The sequence below is a fragment of the Scyliorhinus canicula genome, chromosome 1 (assembly GCF_902713615.1).
Source record: "Scyliorhinus canicula chromosome 1, sScyCan1.1, whole genome shotgun sequence".
NCBI classification, from domain to species: Eukaryota; Metazoa; Chordata; class Chondrichthyes; order Carcharhiniformes; family Scyliorhinidae; genus Scyliorhinus; species Scyliorhinus canicula.
Window position 1 is genome coordinate 60,607,045 of NC_052146.1, and position 27,699 is coordinate 60,634,743.

The 27,699-nt window shown below is 47.5% G+C and overlaps 1 protein-coding gene across 3 annotated transcripts in view; it reads left to right on the forward strand.

Annotated features, from left to right (window-relative positions):
* LOC119962971 (coiled-coil domain-containing protein 60-like) overlaps positions 1 to 27,699 on the forward strand; it is a 129,083-nt gene that overhangs the window by 85,322 nt on the left and 16,062 nt on the right. For all 3 annotated transcript variants that reach the window (XM_038791381.1, XM_038791391.1, XM_038791399.1), the window contains 4 exons: positions 725 to 815; positions 2,761 to 3,025; positions 15,394 to 15,481; positions 18,730 to 18,828. In XM_038791381.1, coding sequence (XP_038647309.1) covers positions 725 to 815; positions 2,761 to 3,025; positions 15,394 to 15,481; positions 18,730 to 18,828 — 543 coding nt within the window. The remainder of the gene's footprint in view (positions 1 to 724; positions 816 to 2,760; positions 3,026 to 15,393; positions 15,482 to 18,729; positions 18,829 to 27,699) is intronic.

The window sequence follows — 27,699 nt, forward strand, 5'->3', positions numbered from 1 at the left end:
AGAGATAAAGTCCTCGGGATTCACGTTTCACGCTGGCATCGTGAGGTGGGTTCATTGGAAATCCCCAATGACAAGCGGCAGGATGATCGAATCCCGCCATCAGTGAACTGCATGCCACCGAGTAACAAGTGGCTGGGGAACCAGAGAATTCAGCCCAAAGTCTAGAACTCACAAAAAATTAAAACCGAACAGGTCCTAAATCCATTACAATTTGATTGGAAATTAATCTGCAAATAAATGTCAAGCTGGCTCTGCCTGCCTGGAGGCTCAAAGGACAAAGTTAATAGATTTGCAGCTCATAAGAGTAAATAGAAGGTGATTATCTGGTTAAGTTGGAATTTAGAAAGTTGTATGTTTATATCTGGGGGGGGGGGGACATTACCACGGGACACAGTGTGTCTATAGCTCGTTATACTCCACAAGGTAGAATCTTCCATTCTGAGGTACAAATGATGTGCCAGAAGCATGACTGAAATCACTGAAGTCAAAGTGCTGACATGCCTCACACTTTAGTGTGTGGCTTGGACCACATTGATCTACAGGGTTAACTTGGCTGTTGGAGCCTCACTGTGCTGTTCTTATGAGGGTGATCACAGAAGCTGAAGATTATGTTTTGGAATACAATGTCTACGCTTGGTGTCAACATTTATGTCCTGCTTTGATGCTTTATTCAGAACCACTTCAGCCTCCTGAGTAAACCTTATTCTCTCTTTTTTCTGCCCAGGGATCCAGGCGGAATGAAAAATACAGCCAGGAAAATCAATAAAGATAAATTCGTAGAAACAAGGTGGGAACAGTTCATAACACAACCCAAGGTAAACCAATCAGCCTGTCCCTATAGCGCTGCAGAAAATGGCATTGTTGGTGGATTGATTTCCTTGTTAATGCTGGCACTGGGTACCAAGATGGCACCATTGTGCCCATGTTTTTGGCTACTGAGCTTATCTTCTTGAAATACCTCAGTGTGAAATGACTGACAAAGTTACACTGTTCTGCATCAGATACTTTTGTAATAACACATATTTAAATTTAGCTCGATCAGTAACTCTATTGCCTTTTGAATATGAACATTGTGGGTTCAAGACCTGCATAACAACAGGGCAAACTTTCAATAAAATACAGAGGAAACGATCAAACACCCCAAAATCACACTGGGTGGAATTGTCTTCAAATTTGTCAGATTGTCAGTTTCAGTCTGAATACCAGTATGTAGTTCTCCAGCAGTTCTGTGACCAGATTTTCTGACATCAATGCACAGACAATTTGGGGTATGGTTTGTAGCGTCACTGGTTGAACGGGCCTGATAGAGCCTGTAAGGTCGGCTCCACAAAAATCGGAGCACCATCTTTAAAGGACACCCCGATCTGCACAAAATATACCGTTCCCCCCTTATGAACATAGATACATACAGTGCAGAGGGAGGTTATTCGGCCCATCGAGTTTGCACCGACCCACTTCAGCCCTCACTTCCACCCTATCCCCATAACCCAATAACCCCTCCTAACCTTTTGTTTTTGGTCACTAAGGGCAATTTATCATGGCCAATCCACCTAACCTGCATATCTTTGGACTGTGGAAGGAAACCGGAGCATCTGGAGGAAACCCACGCACACACGGGGAGAACGTGCAGACTCCGCACAGACAGTGACCCAGCAGGGAATCGAACCTGGGACCCTGGCGCTGTGAAGCCACAGTGCTAATCACTTGTGTTACCGTGCTGCCCACAATGCCAACATGGAGGACACCTCCACAGGTATCTGGGCATTCCCACCTCATAGGCATCAGGGCACCTTCCCCATTTCCTCCCCCAACTCATGTCTCACAGGCATCGGGGAACCCCCCCAACCGCACAGGCTTTGGGGCACAAGCGCCACTTCCCCCCTCATAGGCATCAGTGATCTCCATACCCTCCCCCCCCCCCCCCAACAACCCACCTCTCACAGACATCGGCGCACCCCTCCACCCCACAAGCATCGTGGCGTGTCCCCCCACTACACATAAAGGGAACACCCATAAATGTTATCCTGTCAATGCCACCCTCATCATCTCCCTTTCCCTATGCCACGGGCATGTCCCTCACAATCCGGACACTATATTTATCTGTGTGTCCCCGACGTGGTCACCACAACTGGTTTTCATTTTTGAAAAGCAGTAGTGATTTTGCGTCAGTGTGACATCATGTCGGCTGGATGGCAAGTTACGTTGAGGGTGGAAATAGCGGCATCAAACCCGCGTACAATGTTATAATGTCTGAAAATCAGTCTCGCACCCTTCCTGGGCGTGAACCTGATCGCATTATTGGATGGGAGGGGCAGGGCAGGGATGATTGGAAACGGAACTCTCACCGGTTCAAATCTAATTTTTGTCCTCTCGCCAGATATAGCACAAAAAAGTGAACATAAATTGTTTTGTGCCCAGTTTAACTTTTCACATCTCCTTCTTATTGTGCAATTTTCATGTACAGTAAAATAAATGTCAGCCATATATTCTCTGCAGAAGTGGACCGAAAATGTCCTGTTTCTCTGATCTACCTTGAACAGTGCAGGGCAATACATATGTACCGTTCTCTTAACAGTCTAACCGATGCATTGTTCTCTAAGCTTTCAGAGTTGAATTTGATTCACATAATAATGAGACCAAAGTCTCCTCTATCAGCTGGCAGCAAGTGCCTGAGTTGAGTTTGTGTAGCCTCAATACAATGTGTCCATGTGCTTATGTGTCTGTTAGTACAATTATGTCCTTAAAACATTTCTTTTCCAGTTTATAAAGCTTTCTCCTCGGGTTATGCGCAGGACATCATTACGACCAAGAAGAACCTCTCTTGCCACTATATCGCGTGGCAGTGATGCAACCCCAGTCCTTGGCAGTTCCTCATCAATGATATCCACCTCTGATGACCTAGGAGCAGGGACTCCGGCTCCGGTTTTAGAATCCGTTTCGGAGGTTGAGGACAACGACTCCACGACAAGCAGCTCGTTCACCCAAAGCAAACAGGACCAAGAGGAAGAGGAGCCAGTATCTGACTGTGAGTGTGGTTAATCGGTTATTAAGAATTATGTATGTTACAGACTGGACAGAGCTTTCCTCTCTTTAGTGACCATTTAAACCATCTTGAAAGTGGTCATAATAATGGGCTCAACACCATTCATTCCTCCCTCTTCAGAACTTGCATGAATTCAGCTCATAATACTGGAATGGAAGGATCACTCTCTGCAGCTGTAAAAAGCATATGTGCGTAAGGCGACAACACAAAATTGCCCTTAATTGGGCACTAATTGACAATAATGGCTTCAACTTCCTGAACAAGTCATTCGTGCCCCATTAACACGTTTGTATAAATGTTATGTCGGCCATTTAAGTGTCATTGATCAGCTGTTTGTTTGTTTTGGGCCAATGGCTGGGTAAAAATAGTAAGGATGTTTGCGAATATGTCACTCATGAATTCACTGTGCGCGAATAAGACCACACCCCATAAACTGGCAGTGTTGCTGGGAGAGGCTTGTATGGAAAATGGAAAGGCGAAACTGGTGCAGTGGATTGGAGTTCTTCTGAGACTAATGTTGAGGCATTTATTTGATTTCAGTAAGGTATTATTTTAACTTGCTATCTAACTGTTGCTGCCCTTTGATGCCAATGGACAGTTACCCACTTTCTATAATAATTGCACAAACTAAATAATTTCTGGAAGACTATTTGTTATTTTGGGTTCATTAAAAATATTTTTAACTGTGCTGTACTTCCAATGGTGCTATATTGGTTAGCTTTGTTACATACATTATTCTCACAATGCTTCAGTGTACTTTAGCAGTCTACAGTAGCAAGAAATACAGAGGAAAAGTATTTGACTGAACTGTCATGCAATTATTGGCACCAATTAGCATTTTTATCAAAAGTTCGTATATTTTATTTTTTCCAACGTGCAGTCGGAAGCAGATGTTTTGGTTTTGATTTGATTTATTGTCACATGTACCGAAGTACAGTGAAAAGTATTTTTCTGCAGCCAAGGAAACGTACACAGTACATACATAGTAGACAAAAAAGAATAATCGACAGAGTACACTGACAAATGGTACATCAAGAAACAATGATTGGTTACAGTGCGGAGTAAGTTAGAACAGTGATGAGAGATAAAAGAAAAGGGTCTGGGTGAGCGAGCTCGCAGAGAGTCGCCATGCTCTAGCGCCAACTTGGATTCAAGTGGACAGCATCCATTGATGTGACACAAACTTAGGTGGTAAATCCTCTGCCTGCTGTAGAACTGAACCGCACAGGTCAGGAAGGTCCCAGGTCCAATTCCTGAGGCTGTGCTGTTCACTGATTATCCTGGGATATCTGTCAGAATTGGCTTCAAACTACAGAGTTAGCACAGTAGTTAGCACAGTTGCTTCACAGCTCCAGGGTCCCAGGTTCGATTCCGGCTTGGATCACTGTCTGTGCAGAGTCTGCACGTTCTCCCTGTGTCTGCATGGGTTTCCTCTGGGTGCTCCGGTTTCCTCCCACAGTCCAAAGGTGTTCAGGTTAGGTGGATTGACCATGCTAAATTGCCCTGAAGTGTCCAAAACAAGGTTGCGTGGCGTTACTGAGTTTCGGGGATAGGATGGAGGTGTGAGCTTAGGTTGGGTGCTGTTTCCAAGGGCCGGTGCAGACTTAATGGACTGAATGGCCTCCTTCTGCACCGTAAATTCTGTGATTCTATGAGTGAATTCAGATAAGGTTCCCACACCTGGTCACTATCCAATGACCTTAATCAGTGCTTTTTTTGTGTGGCCCATTTAGCTCAGTTGGCTGGATGGCTGGTTTATGATGCGGAGCAACACTAACAGCGTAGGTTCAATTACCGTACTGGCTGAGGTTACTAGCCCATACTGGCTGAGGTTATTCAGAAAGGTCCCACCTTCTCAACCTTGTCCATCGCCTGAGGTGTGGTGACCCTCAAGTTAAATCACCATCAGTCAGCTCCTTTAACTCACTTACAATCTATCTCTCTTCCTTCAGGATCCTCTAAAAATTGATTTCATTGAATAAATATTTAGTTGTCCTTCCTCCTTTCAATCTTTTCCCTTTCCTACCTGCAGCCTCCTCTCCCTCTGGTTTAACTGTTCTGTGACATTCGTCAACTTGAGAGATGCTGTAAGATTTCTCACCCAGGAATCCCTCTTCTCGAGTCAAAAGCTTGCCTTTTTAGCGCACCGTTCCTGTTCTCAACAATTTACAGCCAGTGACTTACGTTCGGAATGTAGCTGCTGCAACTTGTGGACAAACTTGACAGGTTTGTGACAATGCTCACAAACAACATGGCCCCTCTGACTTAGAGACAAGCTGTGCTTCATAAAGTATATGTGTCGCATAATAACTACTTGTGGCTTGAGATTCTTTTCAGATCATTTAACAAAATTACAACCATAAAAATAAATCCCTAAAACCCAATATTGTTTCTCAAATGCCAAGTTCGCTTAGATTCCCCTCTCTATTTACCCATCTAAACTGTGTGGAGCTCCATGTGTTTACTGAGAGCTTTACGCTCTATTGGAAGTTTGATCAGAGAGTGCCAGTCCTAATTTAGTTATCTGTTTTCAAAGTGCTTCTCCACCTTATACAGAAGCAAGACCAGGGATGACTAATCCGCACTGACATATTGACAAGCACAGGATCACATTGCAGGCATTTCTCCAAGTGAAGTCAGTTTCTCCCACACAGAAAGGCCCTTGCAGAGCCAAATGTGTTAGCACAGATGGCTTCAGCTCATTGGTTTATTTGTGGGATGTGCTGGCTTCACATTGAAGAAGAAAACAGGTTAAAACCTCCATTTTTGTAGAGTGGGCAGGGATTACATATTAGTGCACCAGTGTCCCACAGTGTAATGCAGAGAGATAATTAGTCCAATGCTACTTCAAACACAAATTCAGATAGAATTCTGTAACGTCAGACAAATTTCCTCCACAGCCATGATGCAAAGGTTTACAGCATGAAAATATTTATGGATTGTTTCACCCTATCAATCTAGGTCTCAAACAGTGAAAAGCTGGGGCGCGATTTTCTGACCTCCCCGCCCGGTTGGAGAATCACCGGGGGCTGGTGTGAATCCCGCCCCCCGGCGTCCTCCGAATTCTCTGACTCCCCAAAGTTTGGCCCCGCGTGATTCGCGCCGCCCGCCTCGGAGAATGACAGGGACCGGCGAGATGCTATGGGCCCCGGGGCTGCCCGAATTCTCCCGGCCGGATGGGCCGAAGTCCCGCCGGGGGTCACGCCGGCGTAAGTTGAACCACCTATATAACAGCGTCAACCAGTGCTGATGGTTGACGCCGGACAGCGCGGATGTAGGTCACGGTGTAGGGTGGCCGCAGGAGAAGTGACGGCGAGGCCGCAGTCGATGTGGAGGGGGGGTGTGGAGGGGGGGGGGGTTGTTAGGGGGGGTGTGTGTGGGGGGGGGGTGGAAGGGGGTGTGTGTTGGAGGGGGAGTATGGAGGGAGGTGTGTGAGGGGGGTGTGTGTGGGAGGGGGTGGAGGGGGGTGTGTGGGGGGGTGGAGGGGGGATGTGTGAGGCGGGGGGTGTGAGGGGGGACTGGAGAGGGATGTGTGTGTGAGGGGGGGTGGATTGGGGGGAGAGGGCGAGTGTCGGGGAGTGGGGGGGAGAGCGAATGCCGGAGGGGGGGGGGGGGTGAATGCCGGGGAGAGGGCGAGTGCCGGGGTGAGGGGCGAGTGCCGGGGGGGGGGGGGGGGGGAGAGCGAGTGCCGGGGCGAGTGCTGGGGGGAGGGGGTGCGTGCTGGGGCGAGGGGGCCGAGTGCCGGGGTGAGGAGGCAATTGGCGGGGAGGTGGGGGAGGGCGAGTGCCGGGGAGAGGGAGAGTGCCGGGGTGAGGGGGCGATTGCTGGGGAAAGGGGAGAGTGCGAGTGCCAGGGAGGGGGAGAGGGCGAGGGAGGTCGTCCCCCTGGCCAGGTGCCAGCTTCCAACAGACGCGACCATGCAGCGAGGGGTACGGGCAATGCTGACATGTCATTGTTCCCCCCACCCCCTGCAGGCTGTTATGTTTGGTGATCAGCCAGCTATGTTGGCCGCCGTGACGGGAGCCGCACTTCTTCACGTTGCCCTGGGGGAGGGGGAGCGTGCCAGGGAGGCGGCGGAGGCTGCCGCAGAGGAGCGTGCCGCAGAGGGGCAAGCGGCAGCCGCCCAGGCTGGAGGGCCGCCCGCCCGACAGGACGAGGAGGAGGATGAGGACGAGGAGGAGGTGGAGGATGAGATTGTGGTTCCACGGCGACGGAGACGCCCGAGGAGGCCCCGTGTGTACCGGCCCCGCTCGCCATATCAGGATCTCACGGACCGGGCATGCAGGAGGAGCCTCCAGATGAGCCGAGAAACCGTGGCACACATCTGCCACCTGATGGCACACCTGGCACCATTTGGCACGGGGTCATTCCAGGCGGCAAGTGGGGACATGTCCGGCATCTCGCAGACATAAGTGCACCGGTGAATCAGGGCAGTGACAGACGCCCTATATGTCATTGCGGACCGCTACATCCACTTCCCTGTGGACCGGGCAAGCCAGGATGCCCGGGCAGTGGACTTCGCTGCCGTGGCCTGTTTTCCCATGGTCCAGGGGGCGATCGATGGGATACACGTCGCCGTGCGGCCACCTGCAAATAACAGGGCCGTGTTCACCAATAGGAAGGGGACCTATTCCATGAACAGGTTGTCTGCGACCACTGCATGATGATCCTGCACATCTGCGCCCAGTACCCGGGCAGTGTACATGACTCATACGTATTGGCGCAGCCTTACATCCTGGCATGTTCGAGGGACACCACCCCCGGCTGAGGGGCTGGTTGCTGGGCGACAGGGGTCACCCATTGCGGTCGTGGCTGATGATGCCTATACGGAGGCCACAGAATGACGCGGAGAAGGGCTACAACGATGCCCTTGCAACGACCAAGGGTGTGATAGAGAGGTTCTTTGGGCTGCTAAAAATGCGAATCATGTGCCTGGACCGCTCTGGAGGGGCTCTCTAGTACCTGCTAGATAGGGTCGGCCGCATCATTGTGGTGTGCTGCATCCTGCACAACATAACCCAGCAGAGGGGCAATCTGCTGCAGGCAGAGGAGGGGGAAGTGGAGAAGCAGCAGGACGAGGCGCAGAGCTCCCCAGATGAGGAGGGTGGGGGCAATGGTCAGTACAGACGGACTGAAAGTTTGCAACCATGGAGCTCAGGGAGTTGGCCATCCCTGTCTGTGTCTGGGCGATGCCGGCCAGCACCTGGACAATGGCGCCGATGCCCTCAGCGATGGACTGCTGAGCCTGGGCCATGGCCTGCTGAGACAGGGCCACGGCGTTGAATGCCTCTGCCATCTGCCGCTGGCTCTGGCTCATGGCTTCCTGTGAGAAGGCAGCCATGTCCTGGGCCACAGACGCCGCCTGCACAGAAAGCCCCAGGCCTTTCATACTGCTCCCCATGTCTGACGTCGTTGCATCCATTGCCTCCACCACGGACGCCACCCGTGCGGTTTCGGCCTGAGTGGCACGCATGACCGGCACCGCTCCCAGCTCCTGGACGCGGATGGACTTCTCCACCTGTGTCTGCAGCCGCCGCAAGCCGGCCGTCACCCCCTTTGATCTTTCCTGGTTCTGTGACTGTATCGTGTCTATGGGTGGCTGTGGTAACTCCAGGAACCCGGGACCCATCTGGGTGGCAGATGGTTGCTTGCGCCGGGATGTCCTCCGACCTCCCGGCCCCTCAGCTGCTTCTACCTCCACCTGCTGTATGGCTGTGTTGTGCGCACCAGTGCGTGTACCAGAAGCCTCATCGCTAAAGTGCCCAACCAAGGTGAGTGTCTCTGCGATTGGTGGAGGGTGTTGGAGATAGCAGTGGCGTTGTGTCGTGCTCATCGTCCGATCCAGAGTCCATGGTCCCCTGGGGTGGCGGTTCCTGTCCACCCATCCCCTATGTGTCAGTGTCCTGTGCGTCGGTGTTTAAGCTTGCAGGTCAACCAGTACAGTCTGTACTTAGTCCCAATAGTTTTCCAGTACTATTTCTTTACTTATTGCTTCTTTACCTTTCCATTCTTGCTCCACCTCTGGGTCCCCATTAATTCCAGAATGTTTCCATTTGTTCTCTAACAAAAGGTGGAATCTTTTACACCGTGCAAATTTACAGGAGGCAGGACTACTACAAGGTCCAGACCCCCCACACACTAAGATATACAACAGGGACAGTCTTCCTGGGAGTGGACAATTAAGGGGTTGTCTCTGCATTCACCGTCCAATTAAAAATCATGGATGGGCTCCTGAGGTGGGAGGATCAGTCGGAGGGTCCAAAGCTGTGGATGGCTGGTCGCTGTAATGGGGGAGGTGGGCACCACTGTAGCAGGAGGGTGCCTCAAAATGGCGGCCCTCTCTGAAGCATTCTGAAACCTGAAAAATACAGATTAGCCTTAGCTGTCGGGTTCAGTATGGAAGGAAACCCAATTCCACAGAATTGCTGTGGCCATAACCAAGCCTTCTTGTCTCTCGCAGCCCCATCAGGTAGTTTGAGAGGAGGTTTCAGTGGCCACCAGGCCTGCTGTTGGGAAGCTGCCTCCAGGTTCCTTCTGGACTTTGGCCTCAGTGGGGAACCCATCGGGTGTTATGCATCATCCTGATTTATCACTTCTCAGTCCTATGTTCATTCATTTGTTACAGGGAGATTGAAATTTCCTGCAACAATGAATGATTGAATAACGTTCCCACAATAGAGGTTTGTAGCCTATCAACATCAGATCAAATGGATGAAATCTGAAAAACAGGTGGCACGGTAGCACAGTGTTTAGAACTGTTGCTTCGCGGCGCCAGAAACCCGGGTTCGATTCCCGGCTTGGGTCACTGTCTGTGTGGAGTCTGCACGTTCTCCCCATGTCTGTGAGGGATTCCTCCAGGTGCTCCAGTTTCCTCCCACAAGTCCCGAAACACATGCTGATTAGGTGAATTGGACATTCTGAATTCTCCCTCCGTATAACCGAACAGGCGCCAGAGTGTGGCAACTAGGGGATTTTCACAGTAACTTCATTGCTGTTTTAATGTGAGCCTACTTGTGACACTAATAAAGATTATTATTATCTCAAAAAACAATGTGAAGGAACAAGCATTCTTTGTGTAACTCTGTGAAGCTATTTCAGGTGCAAGGCCACTGTGTTATCGTTCTGCTACCAATCTACCAATCTCTCATTTGCTTGGTCTCACCTGGTTTCCTCCAAAACCTATCATGCAAAGAAAATGTGGAGACCCGACGGGCAGCATTGTAGGGCAGTGGTTAGCACTGCTGCCTGACGGCACCGAGGTCCCAGGTTTGATCTTGGCTGTGGGTCACTGTCCGTGGTTGCATGGGTTTCACCCTCACAACCCAAAGAGGTGTAGGGTAGGTGGATTGGCCATGCTAAATGGCCCCTTAATTGGAAAAAATGAATTGGGTACTCTAAATTTATTTTAAAAAAAGAAAATGTGGAGACCCATTTTCTGCACAGTAATGGTGTCATTAACAAAAATCAATGGGCGGGATTCTCTGTCCTGGTGCGGCGTGCCCCTGGGATTCTCCATTTTGCCAGCATTCCAATGGGGTTTCCCATGCCATCGGGAAACCCCCGGGCTGCTGGCGCAGTGGAGAATCCAGCTAAGTGAGTAAGGAATTAATTTTTTTAACCCTGGGGGCAATGGGAGGAAAGGTGACCAGCTTTTAAATAGTGGTGAGCCAAATGGGAACTTGGACAAAGAGCTAAACTCCAGAGGTGAGATAAGGGCGATTGCACTTGACATCAAGGCAGCTTTTGACTGAGTATGGAATCAAGGAGGCCGAGCAAATCTGGAGTCAGTGGGAATCGGGTGAAAATTCTCCACCACCTGAAGGTTCCCCTCCAAGTTACTCACCACCCTGACTTGCAACTATATTGCAGTTCCTTCACTGTCGTTGGAGTCATACCTGGCACAATGGAAGATGGTTGTGGTTGTTTGAAGTCAATCATCTCAGCTGAAAGACATCACTGCAGGAGTTCCTCAGTACTAGGCCCAACTATCTTCAGCTGTTTCATCAATGATGTTCCTTCCATTGTTTTAGATTCCTGGACCACAGGGACCATTTCTGGGGAAGGTGGGACCTGTGCAAGTGGGATGGTGTACATCTGAACCAGAGAGGGACTAACATCCTTGCTGGCTGGTTTGCTAGTGTTGTTGGAAGGGGTTGAAACTAATTTGGCAGGAGGAGGGGTCACAGACTGAGCAGAATAGGGACATAGCATAACAGAGAAAAGCAATCAAGTCAGAGGGAATACAGCGGTAGTAAGTTTCAAGGGAGTAAGACAAGGCTGCTGAGCCTCTACTTTAATGCCAGGAGTATTGCAGGTAAAACGGATGAGTTAAGGGTGAGGATGGACACGTGGACTTGTGATATGGCTGCCATCACGGAGACGTGATTGAGGGAGGGACAGGATTAGCAGTTCAATATCCCGGGATATAGAATCTTCAGGCGAGACAGAGGAAGGGGTAAAAGAGGAGGAGGCATTGCATTATTGGTTAGGGAGTCAGTTATTGCAGTAAAGAAAGATTATCTTGGAGGGGATATCAAATGAAGCTTTGTGGGTAGAGCGTGGGAACAAAAAAGGAACAGCCACATTGCTACGTGTTTATTATAGACCCCCAGTGGGAAATTGAGGAGCAAATATGTGCGCAATTCACAGAGGTGTGTAAAAATAATAATAGAATAATTATATTAAGTGATTTCAACTTTCCCAACATTAATTGGGATAGTCACTGTGTTAAGGGCTAAGATGGAGTGAAGTTTTTCAAATGAGGACAACTTTTTAGCTCAACATGTAGAGGGTTCAACAAGGGATGGTGCGGTGCTGGACCTAATTCTGGGGAATGAAGCTGGATAGGTGGTTGATGTGTTGGTGGGGGAGCATTTTAGTAATAGCGACCACAACATGGTACAATTTAAGTTTGTTATGGACAAAGAAACAGACAAGTTTCAAACAAAGGTTGTGGTTTGGGAGAGAGCTGATTTTAGTAAAATAAGGCAAGATCTAGCCAAGATAGACTGGAAAGAGTTACTTGTGGGGGAACCTACAGAAGAGCAGTGGGGGCCATTCAGAAGGGAAATGGGGAGGGTGCAGGCCCGATATGTTCCCTCTGGGGTAATAAGAAGGAGTAACAAGCCCAGAGAACCATGGGTGACCAGAGACAATCAGGAGACAATGAGGTTCGATTCCCGGCTGGGTCACTGTCTGTGTGGAGTCTGCACGTCCTCCCCGTGTGTGCGTGGGTTTCCTCCGGGTGCTCCGGTTTCCTCCCACAGTCCAAAGATGTGCGGGTTAGGTGGATTGGCCATGCTAAATTGCCCGTAGTGTAAGGTTAATGGGGGGATTGTTGGGTTGCGGGTTACGTGGGTTTAAGTGGGGTGATCATGGCTCGGCACAACATTGAGGGCCGAAGGGCCTGTTCTGTGCTGTACTGTTCTATGTTCTATGTTCTAGAAGGAAAAAGAGGCTTTTTGCAAGTACAAGGAGAGCAAATCAACAGAGGCATTAGTGCAGTACAGAAAATGCAGGATGGAATTAAAAAATGCAGGATTAAAAAAAACAATTAGGAGAGCAAAGAGGGGATATTAGAATGCTCTGGCTGGTAAAAGTAGGGGATGATACAAAGATAATCTATAAGTATGTCAATGGGAAGAGGATAACCTGGAGTAGGGCCCATCAGGGACCAACAGGGAAATCTGTGGGTGGAGCCAGAGGACATTGGTACGGTGTTGAGTTAATACTTCACATCTGTCTTCACTCAAGGGAATGAGGAGATAGATATGGAACTCAGGGAGAGAGATTGTGAGGTTCTTGAGCAAATTGTCATCGGGAGTAACAAGGTATTGGAGGTGTGGGCAGCCTTTAAAGTGGACACATCACCAGGTCTGAATGAATTGTGTCCCAGGATGCTGTGGGAGGTGAGGAAGGAGGTTGCAGAGGTTCTGATCCAAATTTTTAATTCCTCTCGGACCTTGGGGGAGGTGCCAGAGGACTGGAGAACAGCTAATGTGGCCCCACTATTTAAGAAAGGTTATAGAGATAAGCCAGGGAACTACAGACCAGTGAGTCTCACGCCAATGGTAAGGAAACTATTGGAGAAGGTTCTGAAGGACAGAACCTTCACTTTGAGAGGCAGGTTTGATCAGGAATAGGCAGCATCGCTTTGTCAGAGGGAGATCATACCTGACAAATATGAGGAAACGTTTTGAGCATGTGACCAGGTGTGTAGGTGACGGTCGTGAAGTTGATGTAGTTTATATGGATTTCAGCCAAAGCCTTTCTCAAGGTCCCACATGGGAAACTTATAAAGAAGGCAAATGACATAATGTTTAGTTATTTAAATTGATTAAAGAATCATAGATTTATGTAGAATTTACAGTGTAAAAGGAGGCCATTCGGCCCATCGAGTCTGCACTGGCTCCTGGAAAAAGCACCCTACCTAAGCCCATACATCCACCCCATCCCCATAACACCAAACAACCTTTTCTTGGACACTAATAATAATAGTATGGGGCAATTTAGCGTGGCTAATCCACCTAACCTGCCATCTTTGGGCTGTGGGAGGAAACCGGAGCACCCGGAGGAAACCCATGCAGATACGGGGAGAACATGCAGACTCCGCACAGACAGTGACCCAACCGGGAATTGAACCTGGGCCCCTGGAGCTGTGAAGCAACTGTGCTAACCACTGTGTGGAACCAGTTGTGGGAGAGCAGGTGTTTGGCAGCACTTTGCAATATCTGAGTGCATTGTGGGAAACTGCAGCAAAATCTCTGTGACAAACCACAGGTCAGAGTACGACCCAATTTCAGATTGGGTCTCGCAATGGGCTTGAATATTCAACCAAAAAATAAACGCAGCACAGAATTTTAAATAATCTGTTTAAAACTCACGACAAGGAGACTTTATAATCAGGACAGCCATTTGCGTGTTTTGTAGTTACGTGGTGATACTTGTGTCTCTGGATTTCACACTGTGAGGATTCAACAGGAGTATGTTTAAAGATGCCAAATAATCTTGATGCCCAGTTCCACAGGGCAGCAATCCTTGATGTCTCACACAATTGCCGTGCTGTACTGTGCAATGTTAGCAGCAAAATATTTTCCTACCTTTTACGACTGCAGCGGAAGGCCACTCCTGCCACAATGAGCATTTCACCACCATTTGCATTTTCAGTGTGAGGGAAGGGACTCCTATGTTTCTCCAGTGCATGGGTAGAATGACATGGGACAGGATTTTTCCCATTGGCCGTGGGATCTGCTTTCAGGGTCAAATGGGGTTCAGAAGCTCACATTTTGGTCACCCCGTGGCCATTTCCTCCAAATTGGCACATTAGTCACCAGAGAGGAGGCTCACCATCCAGTTAAGGGGGTCCTCCAGGCTCCAGCATTGTAGAAGCTGCCTTTTCAGGTAAGTATGAGAGACGGCACCTCAAGATGCTGGTGCCATCTTATGGGCTTTTAAAACTTTAAAATAAAGTCTCGAGTCTTTTCCTACCTTCTGAAAAAACTACCACTCCAGCATCACTTTTAGATAATTTTAGTAGAAGCCGGGCCACCACTGTGGAGGACTCACCCCAAGACAAGGCAGCTTGCAGTTGAAGCCAAGCAGAGATACGGGGCCTCAAAGCCTTCCTGGAGCTCTGCCCCCCTGCTCTACCACATGAAGACCACCTTCATGGTTTCAGGGGCTAGTTTAGTACAGGTCTAAATCGCTGGCTTTGAAAGCAGACCAAGGCAGGCCAGCAGCACGGTTCAATTCCTGTACTAGCCTTCCCGAACAGGCGCTGGAATGTGGTGACTTGGGGCTTTCCACAGTAACTTCATTTGAAGCCTACTTGTGACAATAAGCGATTTTCATTTCACCTCCAAGCAGCTGACCTAGTCACTGATATCTCAGGAAGGCATGGAGTCCAACTCTAAAATTCCAAAGCAAAGTGGCCTTTGAAGTGCCTTAATTGGCTACCCACCATGGGCTGTTTAGCTCACAGGGCTAATCGCTGGCTTTGAAAGCAGACCAAGGCAAGCCAGCAGCACGGTTCGATTCCCGTAACAGCCTCCCCGAACAGGCGCCGGAATGTGGCGACTAGGGGCTTTTCACAGTAACTTCATTTGAAGCCTACTCGTGACAATAAGCGATTTTCATTTTTTCATGTGCAGGCAGGTACCGCTGCTGGCCCCATCCTGCCTCTGAGAAAATGGTTCATGGTGGGCTAGTGTTGCCACTGTGATGGGAAATTCTACACCTGCCCTCCTCCATGTTCTTCCCATTTGGGTCTAAAATTTCAGCTATGGCAATGTTTAAGAAAGAACAAAATCTTACCACATTCTCTAAAATTTGCATTCTGCTTGTACTAACAGATCTTCGAAAACTGTTTGAATCTGTGCACCAGAGCATAAGGGAGGAGCTTGACAGAGAAGAGATAAATGCAAGGAACTGTGAAGAAAGGTATTTGAATTATGTATTACAAGTAAGGGCAGTTGCTGAATTTGCACTCGTCATAAAGTGCACTTTAGTACAGTAAAACATCCTGACCACTTTTAAGATGGAGCAAATAATCAGGTGGATTAGCATTTGGGGAAAGAGACAGTGACTAAAAGTGATGCTGGAGTGGTCGTTTTTTAGAAGGTAGGAAAAGAGGAAAGATGGTTGGGGAAGAATTTCCAGAGTGCAACACAGTGATGGGATATGCCTCAAGCATGGGAAAAGGTAGGTGTGAGGACTGCAAAGGGAAGCATTTCCATAGGAACCGAGAGTGCAGGCAGAAACAACGGGTAGAGCAAGTGTAGGGTGGGCAAGGCTGTGAAATATGAAGTGGATCTAAAGGGAAAATCTAAGGGTTAATTTATTGTTGATGGATTGGAGGTGGGTTTCAGCACTTGGCTCAGAGTTAAGCTGCACAATGGTGTTATGTAACAATGGGCGGGATTTTCCGCCCTGCCCCCGTGCAGTGTTTTGCAGCAGTGAGAGCGGCCTGCCATTGGCCGGTGGCAAGATCTTCTGGACCCAACAGATTTCTTGTTATTTGCACCCTCCACCGCTGGGGACTTGCTATCAGCAGGATGGGAAGATCCCGCGAGTAGGAATGGCCAGAAAATCCAACCCACTAACTAGGATCACTGCGGTTTTGGCAAAGGCTTTCCATTGTGGGCTAACCAGTGTGGTTTTAGTCATGGTCCTGAATATCTTAATGTCAGATGCACAACAGGGTGACAGTCGAGGCATTGAGGTTGACCTCTTGAGAAGTATGAGGGTACTCAAGGATGGAGACTGGGCCACAGTGGCGTTCACTGCACTGGCACAGGAGGAAAAATCAAGAGATGGGTTGAAACAGATATAACAGGAAATATGAGAACTGAGGCTATCATGGACTAGAGGTAGTTGTGGAGAATAGTGTTGTTTATCATATCAAAAGATGAAGAGTGTTTATTTTTCATTGTTTCTGATTCACTCATTGGATGTGAGTACCAGTGGCAAGGCCGGCATATATTGCCCATTCCTAATTGCCTCTGAGCAGGTGGTGGTGAGCCACCTTCTTGAACTGCTGCAGTTCACGTGGTGTAGGTACACCCACAGTGCTGTTAAGAAGGGACTTCCAGGATTTTGAACCAGCGCTTGAGGTGGACAAGGTGGATGATTCACTATTTTTTCCAGTTATGCAGATGATTTTGACCATAATGGAGTGGGATTGTGGCAAACGGGATCCAGAATCGTAGGGAACAAAGGGAGCTCTGAGATGGGATGGTGTTTGGAGAGGAGGGGTCCAGGGTGGGCTTTTTCAGGAGTTGGATGATTATGGTAGTTTTTGGGAAGGGGAAAAGAGCTGAAGAACAGGCATGCTGTGATGAGCAATGGACTGAAGGGATGTAGTTGAGTTGCTGACAGCTACAATGGAAAGTGCCCAAGGAAACAGGGGATGAATCTGGTGAGAATTAGGTTGGAGCCAGCAGGTTAGAGTATTGTGTGGTCAGTGTTTAGGTGGAATTGGGGGCAGTAAACCGACAGAGACTATTTTTACGTGGCTGAGGCAGCTAAACCTGTCGTTTTCATCTTCGAGTAAAAGAAACCCTTTAACTCTTTGCAACTGCCATCAGTTGTCGCGGGAGGGGAGTCAGCTCGCTGCCGGTGGTTTGGAATGCAGAGCAAAGGAGTTAAGATTTTCAATGCCCTCCCGGATCATTTGTTTGGAGAAAGGGAGAGGCAAGGAGTGGGATTTTCCATCCCCACCCGCCAGCAGGATCTTTGGCTCCCGCCAAAGGGACCCCCAGGGAAAGTTCTCCTGCGGCAGTGTGGACGAGCCATGCAAAACACTGTAAACATCAGCGGGACTGAAAGATCCGCCACCAGAAAGCACTCGTGGTCGGGGGGCTGGTGCAACTTCGGTTATCTGTAGGGTATCCTGGAAAACACCAGGGGACAGATTCTCAGAATCTGAGGCTAAGTACGGAGGATCTGTGGCGTTTTACATGGAAGGAATTGGCGGCGCTTCCTCACTGATGCTGCAACCGATGAGGGGCTAGCAGCCGCGCCAGGTAAAACTCCCGATCTCGATGAAATAAATGGCCAGAGAATGGCCAGATCCGTGGCCATGCATGTGCACGGCGCCGACCTGCAGCGGTCGCGCATAAAACATGGTACCGGCCGTGCACGGAACTGACCAGCCAGATAGTGTCTCCCTGGACACCCCCACGCCACCCCCCACCAGTGCCAGCAGTCCACACGGATGCCCCCCCCCCGGCCAGCAGCACAGCTCCCGCCTGACTGTGGAGGCGCTGGACACACTCCACAGCCGCCACGCTGGGCTCCCACATGGCTGAGACCATGAGTGAATCGCACTGTCATGAACTCAGCCCATCGGGAGTGGAGCATCGGGGGAGGGCCTTCAGGTGATGTGCTGAGGCCGTCCCAACGGCCTGCGGTGCGCGCCGTGATGACGCCGTTTCAGAGGGGGCAGAGCATTCGAAACCTGCGTCAAACAGGCGCTACCCCCCGATTTTGTTGTAAAGAGGGATTCTCCGCCCGATCGCCGATAACAAAATCCCTGTCAGGAACAGAGAATCCATCCCCATAATTTTCACACAGTCCAGCAGAAGGAATCCCATAGTAGTACAGCTTCTTATTTTAAATTCATGATTAAATAAACCACTTCATATTTATTTTTCTATTTGTGTTTAATAGTTTTCCTTTCAGTGCCTGGGGTAGTCCTGGACCATTTGCACAAGATCACAATTTGTGAGCCTTGATTATCTGTCTATTTCCATTCTCCATCAAGGGCTTATGAGGGTTCCACCGGCCAATGCTAATACAGATATTTTCCCACATAGCCTGAAACATATTTGCCGTAACAGGAAATGTGGTTCCAGTTCGCAGTTCCCCATTTAATGACCATTTCCATTATTGGGAGCATCCATTTTCAACTGTCAACTATGAAATATCAATTCCATGCCAAGATCATATTACCCAAACTGAGGCCGTGACTAAACTGATTTTTCCTACCGATGCTGCCCAGGAAAATATCCAATGGCAGAAACAAAATCCAGTCTATTAGTTTTTCAATATGAATCTGAAAAAAGCTGTGTCGCTGTTTTTTGTACCTAATGGACAACCCAGAAGGACTGAATGTACAGCATTCAAAGGTCACGAGAAGCCATTTTGATACTCGCTGCATATAATGAAGATTCTCTTTCTTTCTTTAGTTCAACAGCAGTCCTCGGTAATGGGAAAAGAAATGTCGTGGCCAATTACAGTACAGAGCAGCAGACCGACCTCAATAAACCACAGCAGAGGCCTAAAAGGTACTTTCCAGATGAAGGTTGACACCTGCAAAGATTGGCTGCGATCCTAATTTGTTTGTTGAAAGTGTGGAGCATAAAGTCAATGTTACTGATGTTCGTTTCCATTTGGAATGAACACAGAGTCTAAATCTCCTCAGGTATTAAATCTGTGCCAGCCACTTGGGGAATATTCCTGCATCAATTCTGAGTAATGCTGCATTCTGACATGATTTTACGCAGCAGTTAATTGACTGTATGGAGCCAGAGTTGTGCTGTAATATAATTGTAAACAAGCTAGCTATGCGTTGGTCATAATTAAATATATCCACAGTAAGTTTCCAAGTACAGAATTCTGTTCACTTGTTGACTGCAATTTTAAAAATACAATGACTGGAATTGATATAGTGCTTTTGATGCAAAAAAAAAAACACCCCGCTCACATGACACAGATGTGAGACGAATATGAGACACAGGAATAGAAATATTACAGCATAGAAGGAGCCATTTTGTCCGTCCCATCTGTGCTAGCTGCAAAAGATCTATAAACCTAACCTACGTTCCAGCTCATGGTCCATATTCCTGTCAGTTATGGCATCTCACGTGCATATCCAAGTAGTTTTTAAATGCAACGAGCTGTTCGGACTCCACCATTTTTTCTATACCCTCTGGCTGAAGACATTTCTCCTCAACTCCCTTCTATTTCTCCTTCCAGTTGCTTTAAATCTATGCCCCTGGTTATTTACCTCACAGCAAAGGAAAATAGATCTTTCCTATTCACTCTGCCTGGGCCCCTCATAATGGTATCCGCCTGAACTAAATCTCACCTCAAATGCAATGACATTCCTCCTTTAAAGTGGTGACCAGAATTGTACACAGTACTCTCACTGTGGTTAACTAGTGTTTAACAGAGTAAGCTGGAGTAACTCTATACTCTATACCTGAATGAAGGAAAGTATCCTATATGCCTTCTTAAGCTTTGCAAAAACTCTCTGGACTCGAAACGTTAGCTCTTTTCTCTCCCTACAGATGCTGCCAGACCTGCTGAGATTTTCCTGCATTTTCTCTTTGCCTTCTTAACCTTATCTATCTATCCTGGCAACTTCAAGAATATGTGGATAAGAATACCTAGGTTTCCTCAGCTCCTGTAGTCCAGAGTATATAGATACCAAGCCAAAGATGAAGACATTGGTAAAGGTGATCAGAGTTTGGCTGACGCCTTGAGTTTTAGTGAAGTCTTCAGAAATGTGAGGAATTGGGGTTAAAAAGAGAATTGCCAATGATGAGGCCTAGTTTCAGACACCATTGATGGGGTAAAGGGAAGCCGGCGCTGGGGGGAGCAGGGTGGGGGCGAGAATGCAAAAGGCTCGGCTCTGAGTTTTAAGTGGGGGAATGATTGTAGTGCTGGAACAGGTTGCAGGGATAAAGAGGGAAAAGCCAATTGGGGGATGGATTAAAGAAATCTTAAAAAATTTTAATTGCGAGGAGGCTGGGAGTCATTGTAGATCAGAATGAACATAGTAATGGGTGACCAAGTGACAGTGTAGGATAGGATATGGGCAGCTGAGTTTTTGATGAGCTGAGGTTTGCAGAGGGTGAAGGGGTGTCTTTTAGCAAGGACAGTAATAATTTAGCTCCTCCTCCAAATATTTTCCTCCCCTCCACCTCTCCCAATGGCTCTGCTGGTAAATACACATTTAGTGTGACCATCTGGCGGAAATCAGGAATGTCCAATGTTTAATCCTCAATCTTTGCGGAACCAACTGATGCCAACCAGAGCTCTCATGGGTGCTTTGCCCTGGTGAAGGGAAAATTTATCTCAGAGTGCCACTCCTGATTACAAGCACTAATGTTAAGGTGGATGGATGGCTGGTGAAAACAGAATTGTGTTTGGCTTCTCCACTGCCAGATACCCTGCTAACGCTCTGTAGACACATCCACAAAGAAAAACAGGTTACATTTCTACAGTCCTTTTGACATAGTAAACCATCCCTAAGGGCTTCACAAAAATGTTATCAAACAATACTCGACACCGAGCCAAATACGGACATATCAGAACATTTGAGCAAAAGCTTGATCAACAAAGTAAGTTTGAAGGAGCACATTAAAGGAGGAGACAGTTTCGGGAGGTAGAGCGTTTTATGGGGGGAATTCCAGAGCCGAGGGCCCAGGCAGCAGGAAGGATGGTCATGAATGGTGGAACACTGAAAGTCAGGAACGCGCAAAAGGCCAGAATTGGAGGAGCCCAGAAACCCCAGGTGGGGAGGTTTTACAGACAGAGGAGGTTCTCGAGATATAGTGGGGCAAAACCAAGGAAGGATTTGAGAACCAGGAAGAGAAATCTAAAATTGGGGCATTATTTGACCGATCAACGTAGGTCTGCGAACATGGGATGATCCTGAAATGAAAAATGAACTTATTATCACAAGTCGGCTTCAAATGAAGTTACTGTGAAAAGCCCCTAGTCGCCACATTCCAGCGCCTGTTCGGGGAGGCTGGTACGGGAATTGAACCGTGCTGCTGGCCTGTCTTGGTCTGCTTTCAAAGTCAGCGATTTAGCCCTGTGCTAAACAGCCCTTGGGTGAATGAGTTCAAGATAATAGAGGACAGAAGGATATTGTAATTTTTAAGTCCAGAGCTAACAAAGCCTTCAACAGTAGATGAACTGAGACAAAGGTGGACTCAGGTGATGTTTCGGAGTTGGAAATACCTTCCTAGCAATGATGTGGATATGTGGTCATGCCCGAGAAGTGTGAAAGCTCTGCAATGGCGCACTCTGAAATGAAAAGTGAGATTGCAGTAGCTGACACCTCGAATAAACTGATCACAGAAGACATCGTACCAATCCTGGAGAAACTGGCCCAGAGGCACAGGCCTTTGAAATGATTCTGGTAGTCGACTCCCCGCTGCTCGAGGCAACTTTGGCAGAAGATGAGTTAGACGAGCTGATGACTATATTGCTATGTAATTCGACGGATCACACGTACATACTAGTGCAAGACCAAGGATGACCCAGCGCCATGATCGTCGGGGCCAGAGAACATTTGTATTGCAATCTCCAGTGATGGGGAGTCATCATAGATGTTCCAACAAGCCAGGAAGGGATAACACCCGAGGTTACAGCTGTGGTTTCCACCCAGGTACCAGACTGTGAGGTTCTGCAACCACCAGGTGAAGGCACAGACTTGGTCGTGACTACCCAGCCCCTCTGAAGCACGCAATTACGAACAGTCCCAACTGAAGATCTGCACACTTCTGCACAAACAGAGAAGCACTCACAGAAGAATTATCAAAGCTAAAAATAATAATCTTTTATTATTATCAAGTAGGCCTACATTAACACTGCAATGATGTTTCTGTGAAAATCCCCTAGTCGCCTGTTCGGGTCACTGAGGGAGAATTCAGAATGTCCAATTCACCTAACAGCACGTCTTTGGGGACTTGTGGGAGGAAACTGGAGGAAACTCACGCATAGACAGTGACTCAAGCTGGGATTCAAGCCCAAGACTCAGGCTCTGTGAATCAACAGTGTGAACCACTGTGCTTTCCAGGTTTCCAGCATCCACATTGGGTGGGATTTTCCAGTCGTGCGCACCACGGGACCGGAAATTCCTGCTCAAAAGTCAAGGGACCTTTAAATGCTGCCACCCTTGAGAAGTGGAGCGGGAGAGGCAGAGAATCCCACTGATGAAACCAAGAGAGAAGATGTTGTGGCTGACAGGCCAGAGACAGAGAATATACAACGACACAGCAACAGGAAACAGTGGTGTGTAAAGAACTAAAAAAATAAAAAGCTATGACGCAGGTGTGGCCAACAAGGATACATGCCTTCAAAAAGCATTGCGTCAGAAGAGTATGATAAAGAGACTGGCATGCAAACCAGTCTTCACAAAGGCTAGCAACAGGCCAAACGATCAGCAGGGTGATCCCGTGAGGGAGGCACAATGAGCTGTGCACAAGGGGGGGAGGGGGGCATCTGGCAGGCATATCATGTCTATGGGCTCATGAATTAAATTTGTTGATATATAAACTAAATGTGTAAAGTAAAGATATTAATCAACGTTTGTATTTCGAGATTAACAATCTTCAAAGGACAGGGCAGCATGGTGGCGCAGTGGTTAGCGTTGCTGCCTCATGGCGCCGAGGTCCCAGGTTTGATCCCGGCTCTGGGTCACTGTCTGTGTGGAGTTTGCACATTCTCCCTGTGTTAGCGTGGGTTTTGCCCCCACAACCCAAAGATGTGCAGGCTAGGTGGATTGGCCTTGATAAATTGCCCCTTAATTGGAGAAAATGAATTGGGTACTCTAACTTTATATTTTAAAAAAACAATCTCCAAAGGAAGGGAGATGTGGTGATATTCCTGTGAATATTATTACATGCACTTAGTACAGCGACCTCCTACCAGCAGGTGGCAATAGACATCAGTCTTGTGACATCCAGCTATCGGCAGAAGGTTGTAAGGCATACACCAGGATAGTTGCAGATGAGGGTATTTCCAGGAGAGTCTAGGTGACTCTTAACTTGGTCTATATAGCACTCTGATTGTTACTTTACACGTAAACATCAATAAATCATCATTCTAGTTAAGTCAGCAGCAGTTCTGTAGATGCATTGCAAAGACAAGATAACAGAACAACAAGATCACGGTACACAACCTTAACATAAGAACATAAGAACTAGGAGCAGAGGTAGACCGTCCGGCCCTTCGAGCCTGCTCCGCCATTCTATAAGATCATGGCTGATCTTTTCGTGGTCTCAGAACCACTTACCCGCATTCTCGCCATATCCCGTAATTCCTTTATTTTTCGAAAAAACATCTACCCTATCTTTAAATATATTCAATGAAGTAGCATCTACTACTCCTTTCTGTAGGGAATTCCATACTTTAACCACCCTCTGAGTGAAGAGGTTCCTCCTTGATTCAGTCCTAAATCTGCTCCCCCTAATCTTGAGGCTATGCCCTCTTGTCCTACTTTCACTTACCAGTGGAAACATCCTTTCTACTTCTATCTTATCCATTCCCTTCAAAATTTTATATGTTTCTATTAGATCCCCCCTCAACCTTCTGAATTCCAGTGAATATAATCCCAATCTACTCAGCCTCTCCTCATACGATAACCCCCTCAACTCCGGAATCAGCCTAGTGAACCTCCTCTGCACCCCCTCTAGCGCTAGCACATCCTTTCTCAAGTGTGGAGACCAAAACTGCACACAGTACTCCAGGTGTGGCCTCACCAGCACCTTGTACAACTGCAACATTCTCTCTCTACTTTTAAACTCAATCCCCTTCGCTGAAGGACAAAATTCCATTTGCCTTCCTAATTACTTATTGCATCTGCAGACCAACCTTCTGTGGCTCATGTACAAGTACACCCAGGTCCCTCTGCATATCAGCATGCTGCAGCTTTTTACCATTTAAGTAATAATCCGTTCTATTGTTACTCCTACCAAAATGCATGACTTCACACTTATTGACATTATACTCCATCTGCCAGACCTTTGCCTACTCACTCAATGTGTCAATGTTCCTCTGTAAGGTTTTACAGTCCTCAGTACACTTTGCTCTGCCACACACCTTCATGTCATCTGCAAACTTGGATACCTTACACGTAGTTCCCAACTCCAAATCGTCTATATAAATTGTAAATAATTGTGGTCCCAACACCGATCCCTGAGGCACACCACTCGTCACTGATTGCCAGCCAGAATAGCACTCATTTATTCCCACTCTTTGTTTCCTGTTAGACAACCAATCCTCTATCCATGCTAGTTTTCTACCCTTAACACCATGCATCCTTATCTCATGCAGCAGCCTCTTGTGCGGTACCTTGTCAAAGGCCTTTTGGAAATCTAGGTACACCACATCCACTGGGTCCCCTTTGTCTACCTTGCTCGAAATGTCTTCATAGAATTCCAAGAGATTCGTCGAGCATGACCTGCCCTTCATGAATCCATGCTGCGTCCGTTCAATGGGACAATTTCTATCGAGGTGCCCTCCTATCTCTTTCTTGATAATAGACTCAAGCATCTTCCCCACGACAGAAGTTAAGCTAACCGGTCTATAATTCCCCATCTTTTGTCTACTTCCCTTTTTAAACAGTGGCGTCACATTTGCTGTTTTCCAATCCTCTGGGACTGCCCCAGTGTTCAGCGAATTTTGGAAAATTACCGCCAGTGCATCTGCTATTACTCCAGCCATCTCTTTCAGTACCCTGGGATGCATTCCATCAGGGCCAGGAGACTTATCTATCCTGAGCTCCATTAGCTTGCCCAACACTTGCTCTTTTGTGATAGTAATGGTTTCCAGGTCCTCACCTACCTTCTTCTCTCGGTCAATTGCTGGCATGTTATTAGTGTCCTCCACTGTGAAGACCGATACAAAATATTTGTTCAATGCCTCCGCCATTTCATCATATCCCATAACTAAATGACCACTCTCATCCTCTAACGGACCAATGTTTACTTTAGCTACTCTTTTTAGTTTTAGTTTTAACCCCCAGGATGTTAAGAGTGGGAACACAAAGATGATAATGCCATTGACTATCAAGGGGCAATGGTTTGATTCTCTCTTATTGGAGATGGTCATTGCCTGGCACTTGTGTGGCAAATATGTTATTTGCCACTTATCAGCCCAAGCCTCGATATTGCCTCGGTCTTGCTGCATGTGGACTGCATCAGCATCTGAGGTGCTAACTGGTGCTAAACATGATGCAATCATTATGAACATCCCCATATCTGACCTTATGTTGGAAGGAAGGTGAAGCAGCTGAAGATGGTTACGCCTAGGACACTACCCTGAGGAACTCCTGCATTGATGTCCCGGGACTGAGATGAATGGCATCCAGCAATCACAGCTATCATCCCTTTTTGCTAGGTATGACTCCAACCAGTGGAGTGATATCCCCCGATTCTCATTGACTCCTGTTTTGCTAGGGCCCTTTGATGCCATATTCAATTAAATGCTGTCTTGATGTCAAGGGCAGTCACTCTCACCTCACCGTTGGAGTTCAGCTCTTTTGTCCATGTTTAAACCAAGGCTATAATAAGATGAGTGACCCTGGAGGAACCCAAACTGTGCACCAGTGAGCAGGTTATTGCTGAGTAAGTGTGGCTTGATAGCACTGTTGATGACCCCTTCCATCGCTTTACTGATGATTGAAGTAAACTGATAAGACGGCAATTGGCCGGGTTGGATTTGTCCTGCTTTCTTTTATGTACAGGACATACCAGGGCAACTTTCCACATTGCCAAGTAGATGCTAGTGTAGAAGTGGATTTCATTTGGAACTTCGCTGATAGGGTTAATATAACAGTTCTGAAAAGCTCTGTGAAAGAGATGTCAACAGGTCAAGGGATGAAATAAAGGGAGTGTGTCTGACCGTATCTGTAAAAGCAAAGATGTCAGAAGGTTATGGGATGGAATATAGGGAGTGTGGCATTGGTACTAATTAATGTTCTGACCCGTATCTGTAAAAGCAGAGGGGTCAAAAAGGCAAAGAATGGAATGAATGGGAACCGTTACTTTATTGCAGAGATAAACATAATTAAGCTCGTTTGACCAGTTGGAACAATTAAACATTGAAATGTAAGGGGGACTGTCTTTGGAGTGAGTTGAGCCATATGGCCATGGGATACAAAAACCTTTGTATTAATATTGATAGTGACTTGTGCTAATGATTATGTCAAAAATAACCTCCCGACCTCGAAGAATAATTCCATATATGTACATGTTCTGGATCCTTGCAAAATCATAGGTGTATCTAGGAATTTAAAGGGACCACCTCTAAACTGTGATTGTATAAAGAGACAGTCCATATTTTGGACTTTGGCACTTCTCGAAGGTGGTTACCCGACTGCTTAGAGATTTGTCCCGGCCGTAAATAAACGAATATTCGTTACTGACGTGTTCGAGTGTTTTACTTCTGGACTGACGATCAGATACGTGAAAGCGCAATTCACACTAGCGTTGTAGCTGTATAGGCTCAGGGAGCACAAGTTGTCAGGGCCCATAATCTTTTCAGTTTCCACTGGCTTCAGCCATTTATTGATATCATGTGGACGATTCGAATTGACTGAAGACTGATATCTGTGATGCTGAGGATCTCTGGTGGAGATCAAGATGGATCATTCACTTGGCACTTCTGGCTGAAGATTATTGCGAATGCTTCAGCCTTGTCTTTTGCAAAGATGTGCTGGGCTCCTCTATCATTGAAAATGGAAATATTTGTGGAGCCTCCTCCTCCAGTGAGTTGTTTAATTGTCCACCACCTTTCAAGACTGCAGAGCTTAGATCTGACCTGTTGGTTGTGGGATCGCTCAGCTCTATCACTTGCTGTTTATGCTGTTTGGCACACAAGTAGCCCTGTGTTGTAACTTCACCAGGTTGACACTTCATTTTTAGGTATGCCTGGTGCTGCTCCTGGCATGCTCTCCTGCGCTCTTCATTGAACCAGGGTTGATCCCCTGGCTTGGTGATAATGGTAGAGTCAGGAATATGCCAGGCCATGATGTTACAGATTGTGGCTGAGTACAATTCTGTTGCTGCTGATGGCCCAGAGCGCCTCATGGATGCCCAGTCTTGAGTTGCTAGATCTGTTTGAAGTCTGTCCCATTTAGCACAGTGGTAGTGCCACACAACACGATGAAGGGTATCCTCAATGTGAAGACGCAACTTTGTCTCCACAAAGACTGCGATTGACACTCCTACCGATACTGGCATGGACAGATACACCTGCGGCAGGCAGCTTGTTGAGGATGACGTCTAGTATGTTTTTCCCTCTCCACCTGCTGCAGTCCTAGTCGAGCAGCAATGTCCTTTAAGACTCAGCCAGCTCATTTGAAAATTGAAATTGAAAATCGCTTATTGTCACGAGTAGGCTTCAATGAAGTTACTGTG